The sequence below is a fragment of the Pempheris klunzingeri genome, chromosome 6 (assembly GCF_042242105.1).
Source record: "Pempheris klunzingeri isolate RE-2024b chromosome 6, fPemKlu1.hap1, whole genome shotgun sequence".
NCBI classification, from domain to species: Eukaryota; Metazoa; Chordata; class Actinopteri; order Acropomatiformes; family Pempheridae; genus Pempheris; species Pempheris klunzingeri.
The window spans coordinates 28,833,351-28,853,130 of record NC_092017.1 but is presented as its reverse complement, the minus strand read 5'-3'; the positions used below and the strand labels follow the sequence as shown (position 1 = coordinate 28,853,130).

General features: G+C 46.5%; 1 protein-coding gene across 1 annotated transcript; it reads right to left on the bottom strand.

The window, feature by feature from the left end:
- Positions 1–7,354: 7,354 nt before the first annotated feature.
- Positions 7,355–8,238, bottom strand: diras1a (DIRAS family, GTP-binding RAS-like 1a). Its single transcript, XM_070832813.1, has 3 exons — positions 8,062–8,238; positions 7,806–7,976; positions 7,355–7,645 (listed from the first exon to the last, which is right to left on the bottom strand). Exons 1-3 carry the CDS (start codon positions 8,197–8,199, stop codon positions 7,355–7,357), a joined length of 600 nt encoding a protein of 199 aa, XP_070688914.1. The 5' UTR covers positions 8,200–8,238.
- Between the last annotated feature and the right edge of the window lie 11,542 nt (positions 8,239–19,780).

Sequence of the window (19,780 nt, the reverse complement as noted above, 5' to 3'; positions counted from 1 at the left end):
ACGAGGAAGATAGAAGAGAGGGAGAGTTCCCGTAATGGATGTCACAGACAAGGACAGAGTGTGAGAGAGAGAGAGAGAGAGAGAGAGAGAGAGAGAGAGAGTTATGGGACAGATCAATATTAGTGTTTCTGTGATAAGAGTTTGATTTGTGTTTGATGTCCTGCACACACTCACACACACACACTCACACTCACACTCACACACACACACACACTGACCTGAATTCAAGGAAACGGGACAGTTTGTTGTCAGGCGGCCTGAACTTTTTACTAAACTAAACAATCCTCGCCGTCAGTTCCCGGAGACGCTCCGTCCTCATCAGGACGAAGGACTTCCCGCCTGCAGAGCATTACATCACCGCCACCTCACATTTATCTGGATGTTTTCACCCAATATGGCGTCCGTGAGGCCGTGGTGGAGCTGCAGCCTGTAGGTGGAGGGAGTTAGCAACATTAGCCCATTAGCCGGTCTCCATGGCGATATAGTGGATCAATAATATCAGATCAGTTTACTCACAGCAAGGTTCAAACCTGGAACCTTCCTGTGTGGGTTCTCTCTGGTTCTCCAGGTTCCTCCCACAGTCCAAACACCTGCAGGTTACCTGGTGGCTCTAAACTGACCGTCAAACGTTCCACATCAGCGGCAGCCATCTTTGTAGTTTATAAACATACTGACAGGAAGCCAGAGCACCAGGAGGAAATGATGTGGGAATAACAGATTACGTTGAACGGAGGGAAATGCTAATCAGTGCTAATCGGTGCTAATGCTAATGTGATCGACGTGGTTTTAAATGATAAACGGTTTGCTGACATGAATCTATGTCTTTTAGATGCTAAGCTGAACTTTTAGCTAATGTGATCTACACTGTTTGGGCTAATAAACTGTTAGCTAACGTTAGCCAAACTCTTTAGCTGCTAAACTGAGCAGCTAGCTAACACTGTCTTCATTCTTTGAGCAGGTAAAGTGCTAACTAACTCTTTTAGCTGCTAACCTCATCACAACTGTTTAACCACCCTAAACTGAACGTGAGCTAACGGTTAGAGAGCAGAAAGAAGCTGAACCACCAGTCTATAAACTCTTTTAGCTCTGTTTTTGGTCTCCACCGCTCTCTGAGGACAATATGTCGCTCTGTAGCTGCTAAACGCTCCACGACATTTACCGTCTGTTGACATCGAGGCTTTAATAACCTCGTTTATAACCATTAATTAATCTAAAGTCACTGGTTCAGTTTTAGAAAATAAATATATTATAGTGTTTTCATTGTTTTGTTTTTCTTTGTTGAACGCTCCATTCTGATTGGCCAATTATTTATAACCATCAATCAAATCATTTTAAAATCTATATTTTATATCAAATTAAATGTTAATTTAAAATGTGGAGCTTTCTATCACATCACATGATCTTCCTCAGTGCTCCTTCAGTCCTTCAGCCTCTCCTCCACCTTTCAGTGATGTCTAACTAAAGAGTCACGTCTTAAAGGGCTATTACACCTCAGTGAAGCAGAAGAGCAGCAGAGGAGGAGAAAACACTGGATCCTACATTTCCCATAATGCATCTGGATGGAATATTTCATTTGGGCCTCCTTGCCTGGGAAAATCTCCCAGAATCCTTCAGTACATGACCAGTTGACAGGCTGACCACAAGATGGCAGCAGAGCTTTTTTATCTGTTTTAACAAGCAGAGATTCAGTTTACATGATTAATATTATTTTTATTATTAATATTTTCATTATGGCACACAGGTGCTGAAATTACCTTTAAATGGTATCAAAGTCCCACAATGCAACAGGAGAGAAAAACAAAGATCTTAAAGCTGTTGAGGAGTGTTTGCTCCCTGTTGGAAGCAGAGCTTTGAGCACACCTGTTCCCTCAGGTAGCAGCTGCCTCTGGTCCTGGTTCGGCCGTGCCGGACTTCCTTATTACCTGTGAAATGTGAACTGTTGAAATAATCTGGTTGGAGTATTGAACAGGTTGTGTGTTAAAGAAACAAGACTCCATTCAAAGTTTGTCCAAAATAACATCTGAGGAGGAAAGAAGATAAAAACAGCCTGAAATAAATAAATCTGACAGTGTTTCAATTACAAACCTGGTGTGAAGAAGCTTTAAAAGAAAAGACTGTCACCTGTCCCTGCACACGCCTGCCGGTCCCTCATCAGATCACCTGAACCGCGTTCAGCCCCTCAGGACATGAACCAGCACAGACCGTCAGCTGAATGTCTCCACTTAACCTGCAGCAGCAGAGTTCACTGAAACAATCAATTAATCAATAAGGGTCCTCTGTGTCCACATCCTGGTGTGTGAGTGACTGGTAGGTAGTAAAAGTGTTGGAACTGGTCCAGTAGATCACCTCAGCCAGCAGACACCAAACGGGCTGCAATGGCTGCAACGGGATCCTTTGGGACAACTGCACCTGATCACAGTAGGTCCACTAAAAGAGCTTGTTTGATCCACTGACAGGCTCAGAGTGTTATTCTAAGTGTGTGACAGCATCATGGAAAGGATCCCTACAGAGAGAGACCTGGAAGATCCTTTTGGTTTAACCACAAACAGCACACACACCAGACTACATTCACTAAAACAGGGATTTTAGCTTGAAGAACTTCAGTGTCATGCCTTGATCCTCTTTAAAGCTTCTTCACACCATTCGCACAATAACAGACTAACTAACCAATTGAGGTAGTGGTTGACCATTAACTGCAATGTTAAATTTGTATTTTTGTCAATGGAGTCTGGTGTCTTTGAATTTTAACATGTTATGTTCCTGCATCAGGTAATGAGGTGATCATTGTCATTTCATGTATTTCTGTTAAACTGTTTCCACCAAACGTAAATACAATATTGACGAGTTTGATCGTTTTTACTCCAGCAAGTAACCACACTGACAGGAAAGCCAGGAGCCAGTAAGTGCTAACTGAAGCTAATGCTTGTGCTAACTGGAGCTAATGCTTGTGCTAACTGGAGCTAATGCTTGTGCTAACTGAAGCTAATGCTTGTGCTAACTGGAGCTAATGCTTGTGCTAACTGGAGCTAATGCTTGTGCTAACTGAAGCTAATGCTTGTGCTAACTGGAGCTAATGCTTGTGCTAACTGAAGCTAATGCTTGTGCTAACTGAAGCTAATGCTTGTGCTAACTGGATTTTCAACTTGCTTGGTAACCACTTTCATGTCACTCGCTGTAATTTAGCATCTTCTGCCATCTTCTTGCGTCTTCGCAGTGACTCTGTATGTAATTGGTCCGGAGGAAAAATTCCCTTCATGTTCCCTTCACACCTTGAGACGGAGAACAGGTAGCCTGAGGAGAAAAACCACAGGAGCTCGGATGATGAAAGAAGTTTTATTACAGTTGATTTTCTGCTCAGCACTTCATCAGGATCATAAACTGAATGAAAACAGAGCCGACGTGGCCATTTGGTGAACTCGTCTCTTTTTAAAAGAGTCCTTCACAGACCTGGAGTCAGTTTAATGAAAGAAAAGGATCCAAATCGATGCAGCAGAACCTAAACTGTCGTCTCTTTCACAAACTAGGTCACTTCTCTCCAACCAACACGGTACGTCACATCAAGTCAGCTACAGTTAATTTACAACAAATCAGGTGCAATTAATTAGAAAAGGCAGATCATGAAGACTGGAACAGAGACCTCCTCTGATTGGTCGGGATCAGTCAGGACCCTCCTCTGATTGGTCGGGATCAGTCAGGACCCTCCTCTGATTGGTCAGGTTCAGTCAGGACCCTCCTCTGATTGGTCGGGATCAGTCAGGACCCTCCTCTGATTGGTCAGGTTCAGTCAGGACCCTCCTCTGATTGGTCGGGATCAGTCAGGACCCTCCTCTGATTGGTCGGGATCAGTCAGGACCCTCCTCTGATTGGTCGGGTTCAGTCAGGACCCTCCTCTGATTGGTCGGGATCAGTCAGGACCCTCCTCTGATTGGTCGGGTTCAGTCAGGACCCTCCTCTGATTGGTCAGGATCAGTCAGGACCCTCCTCTGATTGGTCAGTGAGCCTCTTCCTGGTGTATTTTCCTCTAAATGGACCATCACTGACAGTAAACTAGAGACTGAGAGCAGAAACTGTTCACTGAGCTGATAAATCAGGAGAGAAGTCGCCTCATTTCCTCATTGACTTCCATCCAATCAGACTTCTGTTTGGAGCCGGTGGAGTCGCCCCCTGCTGGACACTAGAGAGGAAGCAGCTTTAAGGCTCTTCACATCAAACTGACCTGTAGTTTATCGTTGTCCGTCCTGTGTCTAAGGACCAGGTGTAGGTGTGTCCTCTGTCCAGCTGTGAGACCTGTGACCTGTTGGTCTACGTTAAGGCACTGTGAAGCCTCTCCCAGACTCTTTACCTCTGAGGCCTCTCACGTCGCCGTTTCTTCTGTTTCAGCTGGAAAATGAAAACATTCGGTGACCTCCTAAACCATCTAGTCTGCTGTTATCTTGTATTTCTAATGTTTGTTATCATCTTATTACATTTTACATTCTGTTTTGTTTTATCAGTGTTTCACTATTTTGCAGTAATATTTATTTTCTGTAGCGTTTTATTTTTACTGTTACTCTTATTGCTGGTTATCTTTTTATTATTACCTGTCTTTTATTCTCATCTTACTCTTTTGGTCCATTAGTCAATTGATTGTAAAACTTTTAATTACTTTGAAAGGTGCTATATAAATAATTTGACTGATTGACTGATTGATAGTCTTCTCCTTCTTGAGGACATAGCCAGACTCCACACAGCTTCCCTGCAGACACGAGAACTCTGGAAACACCTGGAAACACCTGGAAACACCTGGAAACACCTGGAGTTCAAGTTAAAGTTGACCTTAAAACTGACCAAGTACATGAAAGCCATTTATGAATGTCAACCTTTTTAGAAACCATTTTCTACGTCTTCTCATCTAAAGCTGAAAATTCAGGGACGTCTTAAAGGTGAAGTTCTGAGTGAGCTCACATAAAGTCCAGTGTCCCTGCAACAGGAAACAAACAGCTGTTAGCGGCTAATGTTAGCCGCTAGTCCCCGGCAGCAGTTTAGCACAAATGATCAACGATCGCTCTCCAGACTTCACCTTTTTAATGCTACACCTTTAAAACCTTTCACTCACAAATCCCATAAAAGATTCCAGGTCATTCTGGGGTCGTTTAGCTTCATGTAGCAACACGAACATCAGAAGGATCATTGACCGAACATAAAGATGGAGTACATCACAGCCAGACTAAAATGTCTGGATCTTCCACGTGGGCCAAACTAAGAACTCAAAGCAGACGCCAAAAAATGTTTCCCAAAGATGATGTTTGTGATTTTCAGTGGTTCTTGAAGGGTTAATGATTCTGATCAGTTTGGTTTAAATGAGTTATTTGATGCTATAAAGTGGGCGTGTGACATGATGATTGACAGCTGACTCTAGCCTCCATCTTTATGTGCAGTCTAAAGAAAAGAAGCTGTTGAAAGGTGGATTTTCTCTCTTGTGACAGAGCTAGGCTAGCAGCTCCCCTTTTGTTCCCAGTCTCTATGCTAAGCTAGGCTAAACACATCCTGGACCTCTCTGAAACGTCTCGACTCTGGAGATGATTCCCAAAACCTCGGACTGTACCTTTAAATCATATGTACAGTTTGTACAGCTGCATGCCGGGGCGCCAGCAGCTAGCTGTCCATGCTAGCAGATGTTGTGTGCAGCACGTCTCCCGGAGGTGAGGACGGGGCGAAAGGCCGGCTTGTGCTTATGAAAGTCATCGAATCCTTCTGGAGCCTCCTGATGCTTCAACACGACAGCGTCTGTTGTTTCCACACTGCACTCAGTCCACCTGGGGGGCGGCTGAGGACCGCCAGCCGCCATGTTGGAGAGCAGAAAACATCCTGTTGTTCACAACCACCAAGAAGAGCGTGACGGAGGAAGGTCGTCTTACTAGATAAAGGAACACTTCACTGGTTTTCAGCCTCATCTGCAGCTGATTAATGGTTCCATCTGATCAATAAGTGGGGAAAAGTCAACAATCCTGAGCAGATTTCAAATATGAAACACATGCTCCCCTCCTCCACTAGGGGGCACTGCCCAACCTGAGTTAGGGGTAAAGCTTTGGTCCCTGGTTGGGTTCAGGTCTGGGTTCAGGTCTGGGTGTCTTGGACGTCCCCTCTGGACCGGCCGACAGTGAACCCAGTGTGTTCGGTTAGCCGAGCGAGCTAACAGTCCTGTGGGTGCAGGTTCATTTCTACTATACATTATATTATTTATAGAAACTGAGGGTTTGTCGTCAAAATATGCATAAACATCAAGAAGAAGAAGAAGAAGAAGAAGAAGCTTGTGCATAAGGACAGTTTTTCTGTCTTTGCATTCTGTCGAAGATGAGTCCTGTGACTGTAACGGTGCATCCATCTTGTGTGGAGCGTGTCTGTGATGCATACAGTCCACTGTGGCGTCCACCAGCCCCCCCAGGACAGTATCCAGGCTCTGAAGCCACTTTTACATCATCATGGCCAAACTGTGTGATTACTACAGTTGGGCCCAAAAGACTTTATGTCCACAGGCTCAACCTGTGAAACGACTCATTTCTCCTTCAGAGTTTGATCCATTCAGTCCGAGAACATTCGGAAAGTCTAGAAGAGCCGAAGGATTAAATAATTTCATCACCATTCCAGTTAGGGGGGGCTAACAGGAAGTTAGCGGGGTGCTAACAGGAAGTTAGCGGGGTGCTAACAGGAAGTTAGCCAGCTGAGCAGGCCTGAGGCTATAGTACACCATGCTCTATGAGGCAATGATGAGGATCTGGGTACTTCTATTCCCGGGAAGTCTAACTGTGGCTTCATGAAGCCCGGCGGCTCCGATGCTGGATCCAGGTCTCAGTATGGATCCTTGGATCCACTCGTGTAGCTAACAGGACACACGTGCAGAGTGTGAGTCCAACGTACCAGATTAAATAAAGCTAATGTAGAGCGCTCAGGCTGGGTCAGGTGCTGGACAGGTCTGTACAGAACTACATGTCAGCGTTTGCAATGAATCCTGGGAATTGTAGGAGCTGCTGAAACAAACTGGAGCTGGACTAGAAATGTACTGTTTCTGTCAGTTCTTCTGAACCTTCTCCAGGCAGGAGCTCGATGAGTCGGTGGAGTTCCTTCATCGTGGCGGCTAACGGTAGCAGCAGCTAGCTGGTTGGTTACATGTTTAAAAGTGTCTGCCGGCCTCCTGGTTTTGTTCCTCTGGGCTTCAGTGTTCAGGCAGACGGAGGAGGACGAGGACCACCGAAGGTAAAGACCTAATGTCCTCCGTCAGGTAGAGCTGGGGAGGGACGAGGGGGGGGGGTCTCATCAACGGACTCCCCCTCCCCCCTCCCGCATCTCTACAGCGAGTCCGCCTCCACCGTCGGCTCTACATGACGCTGCACTTCCCCTTGAGCTTGTCGGCTCGTTTCTGTTTTCCCGAGCGCTTGCCGTCGATGCTCAGGCTCATGTCCCTCTTCTTCTCCAGCGCCAGCAGCTCCTGGAATAGTTCCTTCACGTTGGAGTTCGTCTTGGCCGACGTCTCCATGAAGGCACACTTCCAGGCGGCGGCCTGGGCCTCGCCCTCCTTCATGTCCAGCTCGCGCTGCGCCGTCTCGTCGCTTTTGTTGCCCACGAGCATGATGGGAATGGACTCCACGGTGCCTTTGATGGCCAGAACCTGGAGGGACACAGGACCAGGTTAGCCAGGCACACACAAGCTAACATTGTGTTAGCTCATGTAAGCTAACGTTAGCTAAGCACACACAAGCTAATACACTGCTCTGAATTATCATGTGTTTAAAGCCTGAGGCTGCCGTCAGACATGGGAGGGCTGGGACCTGCTGGTAAATGGGTTTGAGCTCCTCCAGTGACTGGCGGCTGGTGATGGAGTAGACCAGGATGAAGGCGTGGCCCTTGGAGATGGAGAGGCGCTGCATGGCGGGAAACTGGTGGCTTCCTGTTGTGTCGGTGATCTGCAGCGTGCAGACGCTCTTATCACAGCTGATCACCTGCAGAAAGAAAACAGGTCCGATCAATAATGATCAGCCGTCAGAGGGTTTGACGGTGGATCTTAAAAACAGCGTTGGGTCCTGCCTGTCTGTACGTGTCCTCCACAGTGGGGATGTAGGTGTCTCTGAAGGTGCCTTTGACGAACCGAAGCACCAGCGAGCTCTTCCCCACCCCGCCGGCTCCAAACACCACCACCCGATAGTCGTTACTCTGCTCGGGCATTCTGGGAGTTGGAGGCCACCTGCTGCTCTGGATAGCTGACCTGTACACTGTGGAGGAGGAGGAGAAGAAGAAGAAGAAGAAGAAGAAGAAGAAGAGGAGAGGTTTTCACATTAGAAATGTTTGTTTCAGCTGTTTAAACTGATTCGGTCTCTGTTCTGCTTCTGTTCGGCTTCCTGAATGAATCTTTATGGAAACAGTGTGAGATCATGTTTATTATGAGGCTGTTTAAATAAAGATACACACACAGGAAACAGGAAGCTGCTGTCGTGTGGATGGACCTCCACGTCACCGTTCTTCTTCTGCTGTAACAAACTCTCTCTTCTGTTTCTCTTATCCAGGGTCTCCTAAACTCCCTGACTGCAGGTGTCCTGTAGATGAGACGTAAAACAACGAGCTGGACAGAAGATCACTAACGTTAGAGGAGAAGTGGGAGCTACAGGTCCAGGTAATCAGATTACTTTCCAGTCTTGAATAGGCTTTTTAATTCACTGACTGTCCAGGACCCCGACTCCCTCCAGGATCACCGAGGAGCCCATGACTCAGGTCTGTGGACGGAGCTGCAGCTCGCTGACATTTAAGGCCCGAGACACAAGGATGCTGCATCTGACGAGCGCCGCGTCCTCTCTGAGCTCAGAGCGACGGACGGGAATGAATTACAACGATGGAGCAAAGCCTCCGGGGGAGTTTCCCAGCATGCCGAGCTGTATTCCCCCTCAGGATGACGAGCGAGCATCGATCACACAGGCGCTCTGACATGATCTGGTTTTACACAGGAAATAAAATAAGAAATGACTTAAGAATATCAATAATAGGAATTTATTATTATTATTATTATTTTCTACACCAGCAAAAGGTCAAACAACACAAAATTAAACTTATTTTTTTAAACTTAGTTTTTATTATTAGAATAGAGTTTTATTAGTTTTACAGTATTGATTATTTTTCTGACTAATCGATTAATCGACTGCCTGTTGCAGCTCTACTCTGTTTTCCCCCTCAGAGAACTAAATATCTTTGGGGACAGTTGGAGGATTAAACGACACACCTGAAGACGTCACGTTGGACTATGATGATCATTGCTTTTCCCCCTCAAACTGACAGACACACCAGACTCCATGTAAAAAACCAGCGATTCTCAGCTTCAGATCAGCTGCTGCTGCTCAGACGTCAGCGCTCGCTCCTCATCTCAGCCACACGTTTAGACTGATAGAGCTCGTTAATCAATCTGAGCAGCACTCACACACACACACACACACACACACACACACACACACACACACACACCTGCCTCCTGATAGCATCCATTGTGTGGATGTAGCCATGGCAACACCTGAATGTAGTGTGATTTTGTGTGTGTGTGTGAGAGATGGTGTTGTCTGGTTGCCGTGGCGACAGGGCTCGGAGGAAAGAGAGAGAGAGAGCGAGACAGACAGACAGCAGAGATTTATACACTCACGGAGGAGCGCAAACATGTCATCATCAGCAGGGCCGTTGTCATGGTTACCTGCCTGCCCACCTCACGCCGCATTACTTCCTGTGCGGAGGCGGGCGGCAGGGAAAACACCGCCGAGCCTGCCGACAGCGTCAGAGCTACAGAAATAAACCAGAATAACACGAATGATTCCAGATCATTCTGAGCACTTAGACCTAATCACATCAGCAGGTAGTAGAATCACTTTTCTGTCGGTGAAATGCACCCTGGGAGTCGTAGTTCACTCTCTTTTCTGTAGCTTTAATACATTTCATCACAATGGTTCATCTTCTGTCAGAGGTACATTTACTACGGAAGTACAAGGTCGAGGTACTTGTACTATACTAGAGTATTTCATTTGATGTTACTTCCTTCTTACCAAACCTCAGAGGAAATACTGTCATTTATATAGCTCTCCATCAGCGTGACACCTTTAGGTCCAGATCACAGCTCTTCATTAGCTACTCTACGTTAGCGTAGCTGTTAGTTTAAACATGTAGCTGATAAACACCATCTCTTCCTCCTCCGATCAAACCATCCGTCATGTTGACCGTCATCAATAACACATATTTTGATTGGTCAGAAGGCTACAAGTCCCACCGCTGATGTGAAGACTGGATACATGTCTGAAAAATATGTAATAATGTTTGTGCTAACTGGGGCTAATGTTTGTGCTAACTGGGGCTAATGTTTGTGCTAACCGAGGCTAATGTTTGTGCTAACTGAGGCTAATGTTTGTGCTAACTGGGGCTAATGTTTGTGCTAACTGGGGCTAATGTTTGTGCTAACTGAGGCTAATGTTTGTGCTAACTGAGGCTAATGTTTGTGCTAACTAAGGCTCTCTCTGACGTGATCATTGAGCTCCATGTTTGATTCGCTGCCAGGGCTTCAGGACAGCCAATCAGAGCTCAGATTCTCCTCCAGGATACGTTCACTGACGCCGTCTCTGTAGGAAACCAGATCTATATAATATTTTCAACGGGTGAGTTAAGTGGAATTTCCCGACTGCTCTGCATCACTTTTTCTGTAACTCAGCCGAAGGAAAAATTGACTTTGCATAAAACACACCTGAAGCCTCAGCACGCTACAGAGCTCAGAGCAGAGGAGGCGGCAGGAAGTCAGACAGACAAACAGCAAAGAGAATCCGCTCAGTTTTCAAAATAAAAGCCCCCCTGCAGACTGTCAGTGGTATATTCCAGCAGCACATCAGTATTATTCTCTAATGGGGGGGGGGCACCAGGCCAGACGTCAGCCGCTCAGAGGGTTTTTAACACCATGACGACCAGAGGTTCATCTGGGATGGAGAAACACTCTGACTGTGACTTTAGCTGCTGTCTGTAGCTGCAGCACAACAAAGCAGGAAGTACATCCAAGAAACACATTTAAAGCAGCAGAAGAAGAAACGCGGCCTGTTTGATCCCGTTAGAAACACATTTAAAGCAGCAGAAGAAGAAACGAGGCCTGTTTGATCCCGTTAGAGACACATTTAAAGCAGCAGAAGAAGAAACGAGGCCTGTTTGATCCTGTTAGAAACACATTTAAAGCAGCAGAAGAAGAAACGCGGCCTGTTTGATCCCGTTACAAACATTTAAAGCAGCAGAAGAAGAAACGCGGCCTGTTTGATCCCGTTACAAACATTTAAAGCAGCAGAAGAAGAAACGCGGCCTGTTTGATCCCGTTAGAAACACATTTAAAGCAGCAGAAGAAAAACGAGGCCTGTTTGATCCCGTTAGAGACACATTTAAAGCAGCAGAAGAAGAAACGAGGCCTGTTTGATCCTGTTAGAAACACATTTAAAGCAGCAGAAGAAGAAACGCGGCCTGTTTGATCCCGTTACAAACATTTAAAGCAGCAGAAGAAGAAACGCGGCCTGTTTGATCCCGTTACAAACATTTAAAGCAGCAGAAGAAGAAACGCGGCCTGTTTGATCCCGTTAGAAACACATTTAAAGCAGCAGAAGAAGAAACGCGGCCTGTTTGATCCTGTTAGAAACACATTTAAAGCAGCAGAAGAAGAAACGCGGCCTGTTTGATCCCGTTAGAAGCTCCAACATCAGTTTAAGGACCAAACCAGCTGAACCTGAGCTGAAACTAAACTAACTAACTAATGAAAGAAGTTATTTAGTTATATATAAGTTTGACGGCTCTGGTTGGACTTTAATAGTTCTGATCTAAAACAGTATATTAATGAGGAGAACATTCTCTCCTGTAAGAGCTCCATCATGATGAAGATGAAGATGATGAGGATGATGGTGTTTGGCGGCAGTGACAGCCTCTCGTGCTCTCTGTCGTCACGACATACTTACACAACACACACGCACGCGCACGCACTGACTCGTTACCTGCTCATCACTCTGACTTAATGATATGGGCGGCTCGGGCACGCGCACCCGGTAGTGTGGATGAACGCGCACACACGCGCACAGTGATGAAATGAGAGCCGCGGCAGCACCGGGCCGGTCTGTGGGATCAGCCCGGCCACGGAGCTCCGGCGCCGGGCAGCCGTCTGTCCGCTGTCCGTGCGTGAGTGTCGGGGTGATGTGTGCGGACTCACCGAGCCTCCTCCGGCGGGTCCTCGGTGTCTCCGTGTGCGGGGCTGGTCTACTCTGGAGCGGCTGTGAGCATCCTGGACCCTCCGCTCTCTGACTCACAGCATCAGCATCATCAGCATCATCATCGGCGTCAGACCTGCTGCTGATCAGCACACATCAGCCTTCCTCCTCCTCCTCCTCCTCCTCTTCCTCCCTCCTTCTCCACCTCCTCCTCCCTCTACTTCAACGGCAAAAATAGGAAACACTTCCGCTTGGATTTTCAGAATAAAAGCCCCATATAATAAAACCTTCCGGTCTTGTAATCTTCCATAAAAGATATTCATCATTTCATAGAAATAATAATTTCTTTAAATAATAATTTTTTGGTTGCTGTGGCTTCAGTCTAATTTTACTTCTCATCAAATTCAACATCAGTTTGTGTTATTGTGTAACTGTGTGATGGTGTTTTAAAGGGTTAATTCAGACAACACAGTAACATACTGACTGATGGAGGCAGCAGCTCTAAAATCCCTGTTTTAGTGAATGTAGTCTGGTGTGTGTGCTGTTTGTGGTTAAACCAAAAGGATCTTCCAGGTCTCTCTCTGTAGGGATCCTTTCCATGATGCTGTCACACACTTAGAATAACACTCTGAGCCTGTCAGTGGATCAAACAAGCTCTTTTAAACAAAAAAAAAACAGTTGACACTTTTCTTTGTGTTTTGAAGCCCTGGTGAAATAAAGCTCACAATAACTGAACCATTTAGTCTGAAAATCCACAATACGGTAGAGGAAGTGTTATTTTCAGCCTCCTGCTCATCATCATCATCGTCCTCCAAAGTAAAAATACATTTTCCCTCCACAGCTTCAGCTCCATCAGCGTCACTCAGACATCACTGACAGATCACACAGAAGGTGTTTAAACCATGAAGGAGATTTAATCAACATGTTTTAGCTCCCTGTGCTAACTCCCCATTTTATTTACCGACGTTAACAAAGAAAATACAGCTTGGCAGAGGATGAGGAGTTATTCAGCTAGTGGACACTATGCTAGCTAACGTTAGCTTCTGTGTATTACTAACTAATCATGTTTACTAGCTAGTACAGACAATTGTTACCTATGCAGCTGTTAGTATGCTAACAGTTAGCTGTCAGTATGCTAACAGTTAGCTGTCAGTATGCTAACAGTTAGCTGTCAGTATGCTAACAGTTAGTGTGTTATTCAGCTAGCTGACACTATGCTAGCTAACATTAGCTGCTGTGTATTGCTAATAAAGATAAATGTAATAAAATAACTAGATTTTCTGGAGAAATTGAGGTGTGAATGCTTCCCTGCTGCCGCCCTCACTCTGCTCCTGACACCCTGCTCCTGTCCTCCTGCTCCTGTCCTCCTGCTCCTGTCCTCCTGTCACTCTGCTCCTGTCACTCTGCTCCTGTCCTCCTGCTCCTGTCCTCCTGCTCCTGACACCCTGCTCCTGTCCTCCTGTCACTCTGCTCCTGTCACTCTGCTCCTGTCCTCCTGCTCCTGTCCTCCTGCTCCTGACACCCTGCTCCTGTCCTCCTGCTCCTGACACCCTGCTCCTGTCCTCCTGCTCCTGACACCCTGCTCCTGTCCTCCTGCTCCTGTCCTCCTGCTCCTGTCCTCCTGACACCCTGCTCCTGTCCTCCTGCTCCTGTCCTCCTGCTCCTGTCCTCCTGTCACTCTGCTCCTGTCCTCCTGCTCCTGTCACTCTGCTCCTGTCACTCTGCTCCTGTCCTCCTGTCACTCTGCTCCTGTCCTCCTGTCACTCTGCTCCTGTCCTCCTGCTCCTGTCCTCCTGTCACTCTGCTCCTGTCCTCCTGTCACTCTGCTCCTGTCCTCCTGCTCCTGTCCTCCTGTCACTCTGCTCCTGTCCTCCTGCTCCTGTCCTCCTGCTCCTGTCCTCCTGTCACTCTGCTCCTGTCCTCCTGTCACTCTGCTCCTGTCCTCCTGCTCCTGTCCTCCTGCTCCTGTCACCCTGCTCCTGTCCTCCTGTCACGCAGCTCTGACGCCATCTGCTGGCTCAAACGTCACTAATGAGCGGGTGCTCGTCAGCTGTCTGGTTGCCATGGTGACAGTGCCCGCCGAGCCAGTCTGTTCTCAAAGGCAGATGTCAGCTGCGTGACACACGTCTGAAAATGCAGGTTTTACTCCACACGGTACGTGTCACGGCCATAAAGTACGGACCAGTGGAGAGAAGAGGGTCTGCTGAAGACCTACATGTAGTTTAAGGTCTGTATCTTGTGAAATGAGAGCTCTGGAGCAGGTAAGAAAAGTCTTTGTCTCTCCTTCCCTCCTTTTTTTCCCTCCGAGTTAACATGGCGGTCAATGAGGCGGCCGGTCCCGTCGCTCCGAGGCTCATAACGGGAGCTGCGTATGTTTCTGTGTGTTCCACAAGGACTATGTACTACTTTACCGACCTTTGAGCTATAAAGGTACCTGAGGGAGAAGCTGTCCGGACAAACCTGAGGGTCAAAGACTGAAAGCTTCCGGTGATTTTCCCGCTCCTCTCCGCTCAGCGATGACGTCACCGCTCCAGCGCGGCCACATACACACTCATGTAAAAGGAGAAAAAGGAGGGAAAAACTTTTAATTTTTTAAAAGGTGACCGTGATGAAATGGTGAATGGCACAAAGGAGGTGTGATGGTGTGCTGAAAGAGGACAAGAGGATGAACGTTTTAAAGCTTCAATGGAGTTTCTAGCTAAAAGCATGAAGGAGCTGTGAGGGCTAGAAGTCAGGTGAACACATCTCAGGTTTTGAAGCTGCTCTCCATTCATTCCTATGGGGACATTAGGACAGTGAGCAGAGGGGGGGGCATGACATATCAATCAATCAATCATACATGATAAATGACATGTATGTTGTGTTTAATACACCTGATCAGTGATATTAATGATGAAATGATCTGTGGTCATGTGATGTCATGTGATATCATGTGATGTCATGTGTCCTAACCTGGGGACAGACTCAGGTGTGGTCATGTGATCAAAGCTAATCCAGGAAGTGACTTAGTGAAGCTGTTGCTGCAGCAGCACAGACCTGTGGCGCCTCCCGGTGGCGGCCGGAGGTCCTGCACTGCACAGAGGAAACGCCCAGAGAGCTGTTTGGGGCCCCTGGAGATCTCTGACACTGGGGGCCCTGGAGATCTCTGACACTGGGGCCCCTGGAGATCTCTGACACTGGGGGCCCCTGGAGATCTCTGACACTGGGGGCCCTGGAGATCTCTGACACTGGGGACCCCGAGCAGCACCCCCAGTAACCCTAACCCTAACCGGCTCCAGCCTCCAGGCCCCCACTCATCAGGTTAGACAGACATTGTTATCAATAACGCTTCTGATCAAACAAATGACCAAAATAAACATTTACTAGGAGGTGATGAAGAGAAACACCAGATTATTGTTATTACAACATTATTTAAATGCAATAAAAAGCTATAAATACTTATATTGTTTAAGTTCATTCAAATTAATATTTTAGATTTTTGAATATATTTTTCATGTAATTCAATTCAAGTTATTTTTTAAAAACCAAACCACCACCCCCCCTCCTTCCACCCAACAACAACAAAATGTGTGATCAATAAAAGGGAGATTAACATTTTTAAAAAAGTTCACTGCAGTCAAGTTCCAGCAGCTCCTGTGTCCTGTTCTCTAAAATCCCTGTTTTAGTGAATGTAGTCTGGTGTGTGTGCTGTTTGTGGTTAAACCAAAAGGATCTTCCAGGTCTCTCTCTGTAGGGATCCTTTCTCTGTAGGGATCCTTTCCATGATGCTGTCACACACTCAGAAAAACACTCTGAGCCTGTTTTACCACCTACCAGTCACTCAGACAGCAGGATGTGGACAGAGAGGACCATGGGTAGAAACAGGGGAGTGACCCTTTAATATGTGTTAACATGTTATGTGTGCCTGAAATGAAAACACAGAGCAGAAGCAGAGAGAGGGCTGCAGCTACTGCGCACTCCTTCAGCAGCATCTCTCCTCCCTCCTCTTCCTCTCTGCTGCCCCTCCCTCCCTCCTCTTCCTCCCCCTCCCTCTCCCTCCTCTCCCTCAGTGATCTTCAGCTCTGCTCGGAGTCATGAGGTAAGGACCGACCGCTCCTTCTCTTCCAGCCTTTAGCTCACATATAGCTCACATTTTAACTCGGGTAAACCGTCCGGACCGACCCGGACTGGCCTGCCTGGGTCCGGCTCGGTCCGGCTCGGCTTGGCTCGGCTCGGCTCAGTCCGGCTCGGCTCGGCCCGGTTCTGCTGCTGAACGCTGCGCATGAAGACAATGAGGGTGTCTGCTGGGCGCAGAGGAGACGGAGGGTTTAAATGTCGGAGGGTTTCAGAGGGTTCTGCGGGTTTTTGTTCCCTCCATCTCTCCTGCGGGGTTTTGGGGCTGCGTCCTGTTTTTTGTCCTCCTTCCTGCAGGCGGAGGGATGAAAGGATGGAGGATAGAGGGATGGAGGATAGAGGGATGGAGGATGGAGGAGCTGATGAATCATAGATGTCGTCAGTAAAAAAACATACAGAGGTCAAACCCGAAAAGAGACTCTGAGCAGAAACAGATCCTGGGTTTCATCAGGTTTTACTGCTCAGACCACCAGACCAGGACTGGGCTCCTCGTACGGGTCTGCGGGTCTTGGTGCTGGTCTTTGTTCTGTTTATGGTTCATGTTTTCATCCTGATGTGGACTCAGATCCTCCTGGTTCTGGTGTACTGTCCCTTTAAAGGAAACACCTAGGAACTAAGAATATAATATAATATAAGAATATAATATATAATATAAGAATATAGTATAATATAATATTATAATAATATAGTATAATATATAATATAATATAATAATATAATATAATATAATACTGTTCTTCTGCTGCTTTAAATGTGTTTCTAACGGGATCAAACAGGCCTCGTTTCTTCTTCTTCTTCTGCTTTAAATGTGTCTCTAACAGGATCAAACAGGCCTCGTTTCTTCTTCTTCTTCTGCTTTAAATGTGTCTCTAACAGGATCAAACAGGCCTCGTTTCTTCTTCTGCTGCTTTAAATGTGTCTCTAACAGGATCAAACAGGCCGCGTTTCTTCTTCTGCTGCTTTAAATGTGTTTCTAACAGGATCAAACAGGCCTCGTTTCTTCTTCTGCTGCTTTAAATGTGTTTCTTGGATGTACTTCCTGCTTTGTTGTGCTGCAGCTACAGACAGCAGCTAAAGTCACAGTCAGAGTGTTTCTCCATCCCAGATGAACCTCTGGTCGTCATGGTGTTAAAAACCCTCTGAGCGGCTGACGTCTGGCCTGGTGCCCCCCCATTAGAGAATAATACTGATGTGCTGCTGGAATATACCACTGACAGTCTGCAGGGGGCTTTTATTTTGAAAACTGAGTGCTGTTTGTTCTTTCTTCTGCTGCAGTCTGAAGTGCTAGCCAAGTGTTAGCTAAGTGTTAGCCAAGTGTTAGCTGGACGCTTCTTTTAGCCTCTCTGGGGTCACAGAGGTTGAGGGTTCCAGTCCTCAGGTGGCCCAAAGTCCTGCTCACCAACATCGAGCTTGTTTCCTCGTTTCCTCATTTCATTGTTTTAATCTCAGCGGTCGTCAGACTGTCAGATTTGGTGTTTTTGTTCTTTGCTAACTAATAATCGGGACGTGTTCAGGGTTACAGCGCCACCTGTGGGTCCGTCAGGTTTGGCTGTGAGTCAGAATCAGTGAATCAGTGAACTCTTCCTTTTTGTGATTTTCAGCGTGAACATTTTAGTTTAATGGACGATGTTGGTTCATTTACTCTCCTTATGATGCGTTTTAGGAAACTCTGACGTCTGAGCGTCGGCTGCTGAACAGCCACACATTCAATGATCTACCAATATTAATATTAGCAGCTAAACACTCCTTAGTTCATCCATGTTTGATTTCCTGATGATGGTTCATCACTGACGGTCGACAGCAGCAGGCCCTTTAAGTGTCAGGTGTCAGAGTGTCCTTGAATGTACCAACAGGAAGTGTTTTTAAAAGGAGGCCCTGCTGTCAGCTGCAGCTGCACATGATGATCAGATTTAACACCAAAACAGACAAACCTCATAGATTATTTCTCTGATGATCAGCTGATCAGCAGGTACGTGGCGTCATGTGACTCTGAGCTGAGGAAGAACGTTTTAAAACTCAGATAACAGGATGTTTCCCTCAACTGATGCGAGAAGCATCAAAAGTAGGTCATGTGACTCTGATACCAGACTCCATTAACAAAAACATAAATTTTAATGCACAGGACACAGGAGCTGCTGGTCTGCTGCTGCCTCCATCAGTCAGTGTGTTTGTGTTGTTGTGCGACTTTGGTGTTTTAAAGGGTTAATTCAGGTCCAACACAATATTAGTGAAACACTCAATAACTCAAGCTAACTAACTGATGGAGGCAGCAGTAGATCAGCAGCTCCTGTGAGCTGAGAGCTATAATCACTGTTTTTGTTAATGGAGTCTGGTGTGATTTCAAGAGAGCAACATAACAGCTAAGACAAATAAGGCTCCGGATTAAAAACAAAAAGAATGTTTGAATGTGAGATTAATCACAGCCAGGGCCGACAGGATCTGTTTTCCTTCTTCCTCCTTGTTGTTTGTTGAAAGTGGAGCAACTGAGTTTTGCTTTTTTATTTTTTTTACTTTAAACCCTGAAAACAAAGGCCGATAATAATGTGACAGATGATATAAAAGCAGGAAGGAGCTTCAGGTCAGAGGGAAAAGAGGATTTTAAAGAACAAATGAGATGTGCCTGTGGGATGCTCCACCCTGGGTTCTGTCTGCAGGAGAGTCTCCCTCTAGTCTGTGAAGCCACCAGAAAAACAGTAATTTAACCTCCCAGAACAGAGGAGCTGCTGGTCTGCTGCTCCGCTGGTTAGTGCACTCGTGTTATTGTGTGAATTTGGTGTTAAATTGGATCCAAGACCATTAAAAACTAACGGATCAAGGCACGACTCCCATGTTCTGTGGGGTAAAATCCCTGTTTTAGTGAATGTAGTCTGGTGTGTGTGCTGTTTGTGGTTAAACCAAAAGGATCTTCCAGGTCTCTCTCTGTAGGGATCCTTTCCATGATGCTGTCACACACTGAGAATAACACTCTGAGGTGATCTACTGGACCAGTTCCAACACTTTTACTACCTACCAGTCCTTCAGACACCAGGATGTGGACAGAGAGGATCATGGGTAGAAACAGGGGAGTGACCCTTTAAGGCCGATCATTTTGCTCTCCAGACTTACTGATGTTAATGAGTTTATCATCGACCTGCACTGTTTCCCTCTCGAGCTTGTGTCTTTATTGTCGTGCATCCTGCTGCAGCTCGTCCTTCATTTTCTGTCTGTGAAAACTAAACTACTTCATCATGTAGGTGAACAAAGAGAGCCTCCATCACTCCCACCACCTGCTCTGCTCCTCCCCCCACATCCTCCCAGCCCTCGCTCTCTCTCTCTCTCTCTCTCTCTCTCTCTCTCCCCCTCCCTGCGCTGGGACTGTCTGGTTACCGCGGCAACCGCATCCTCCAGGCAAGGAGAGGAGGAGGAGAAAATGGCGTCTGTGAGTCAAACATTCGTGTCTGAAAACA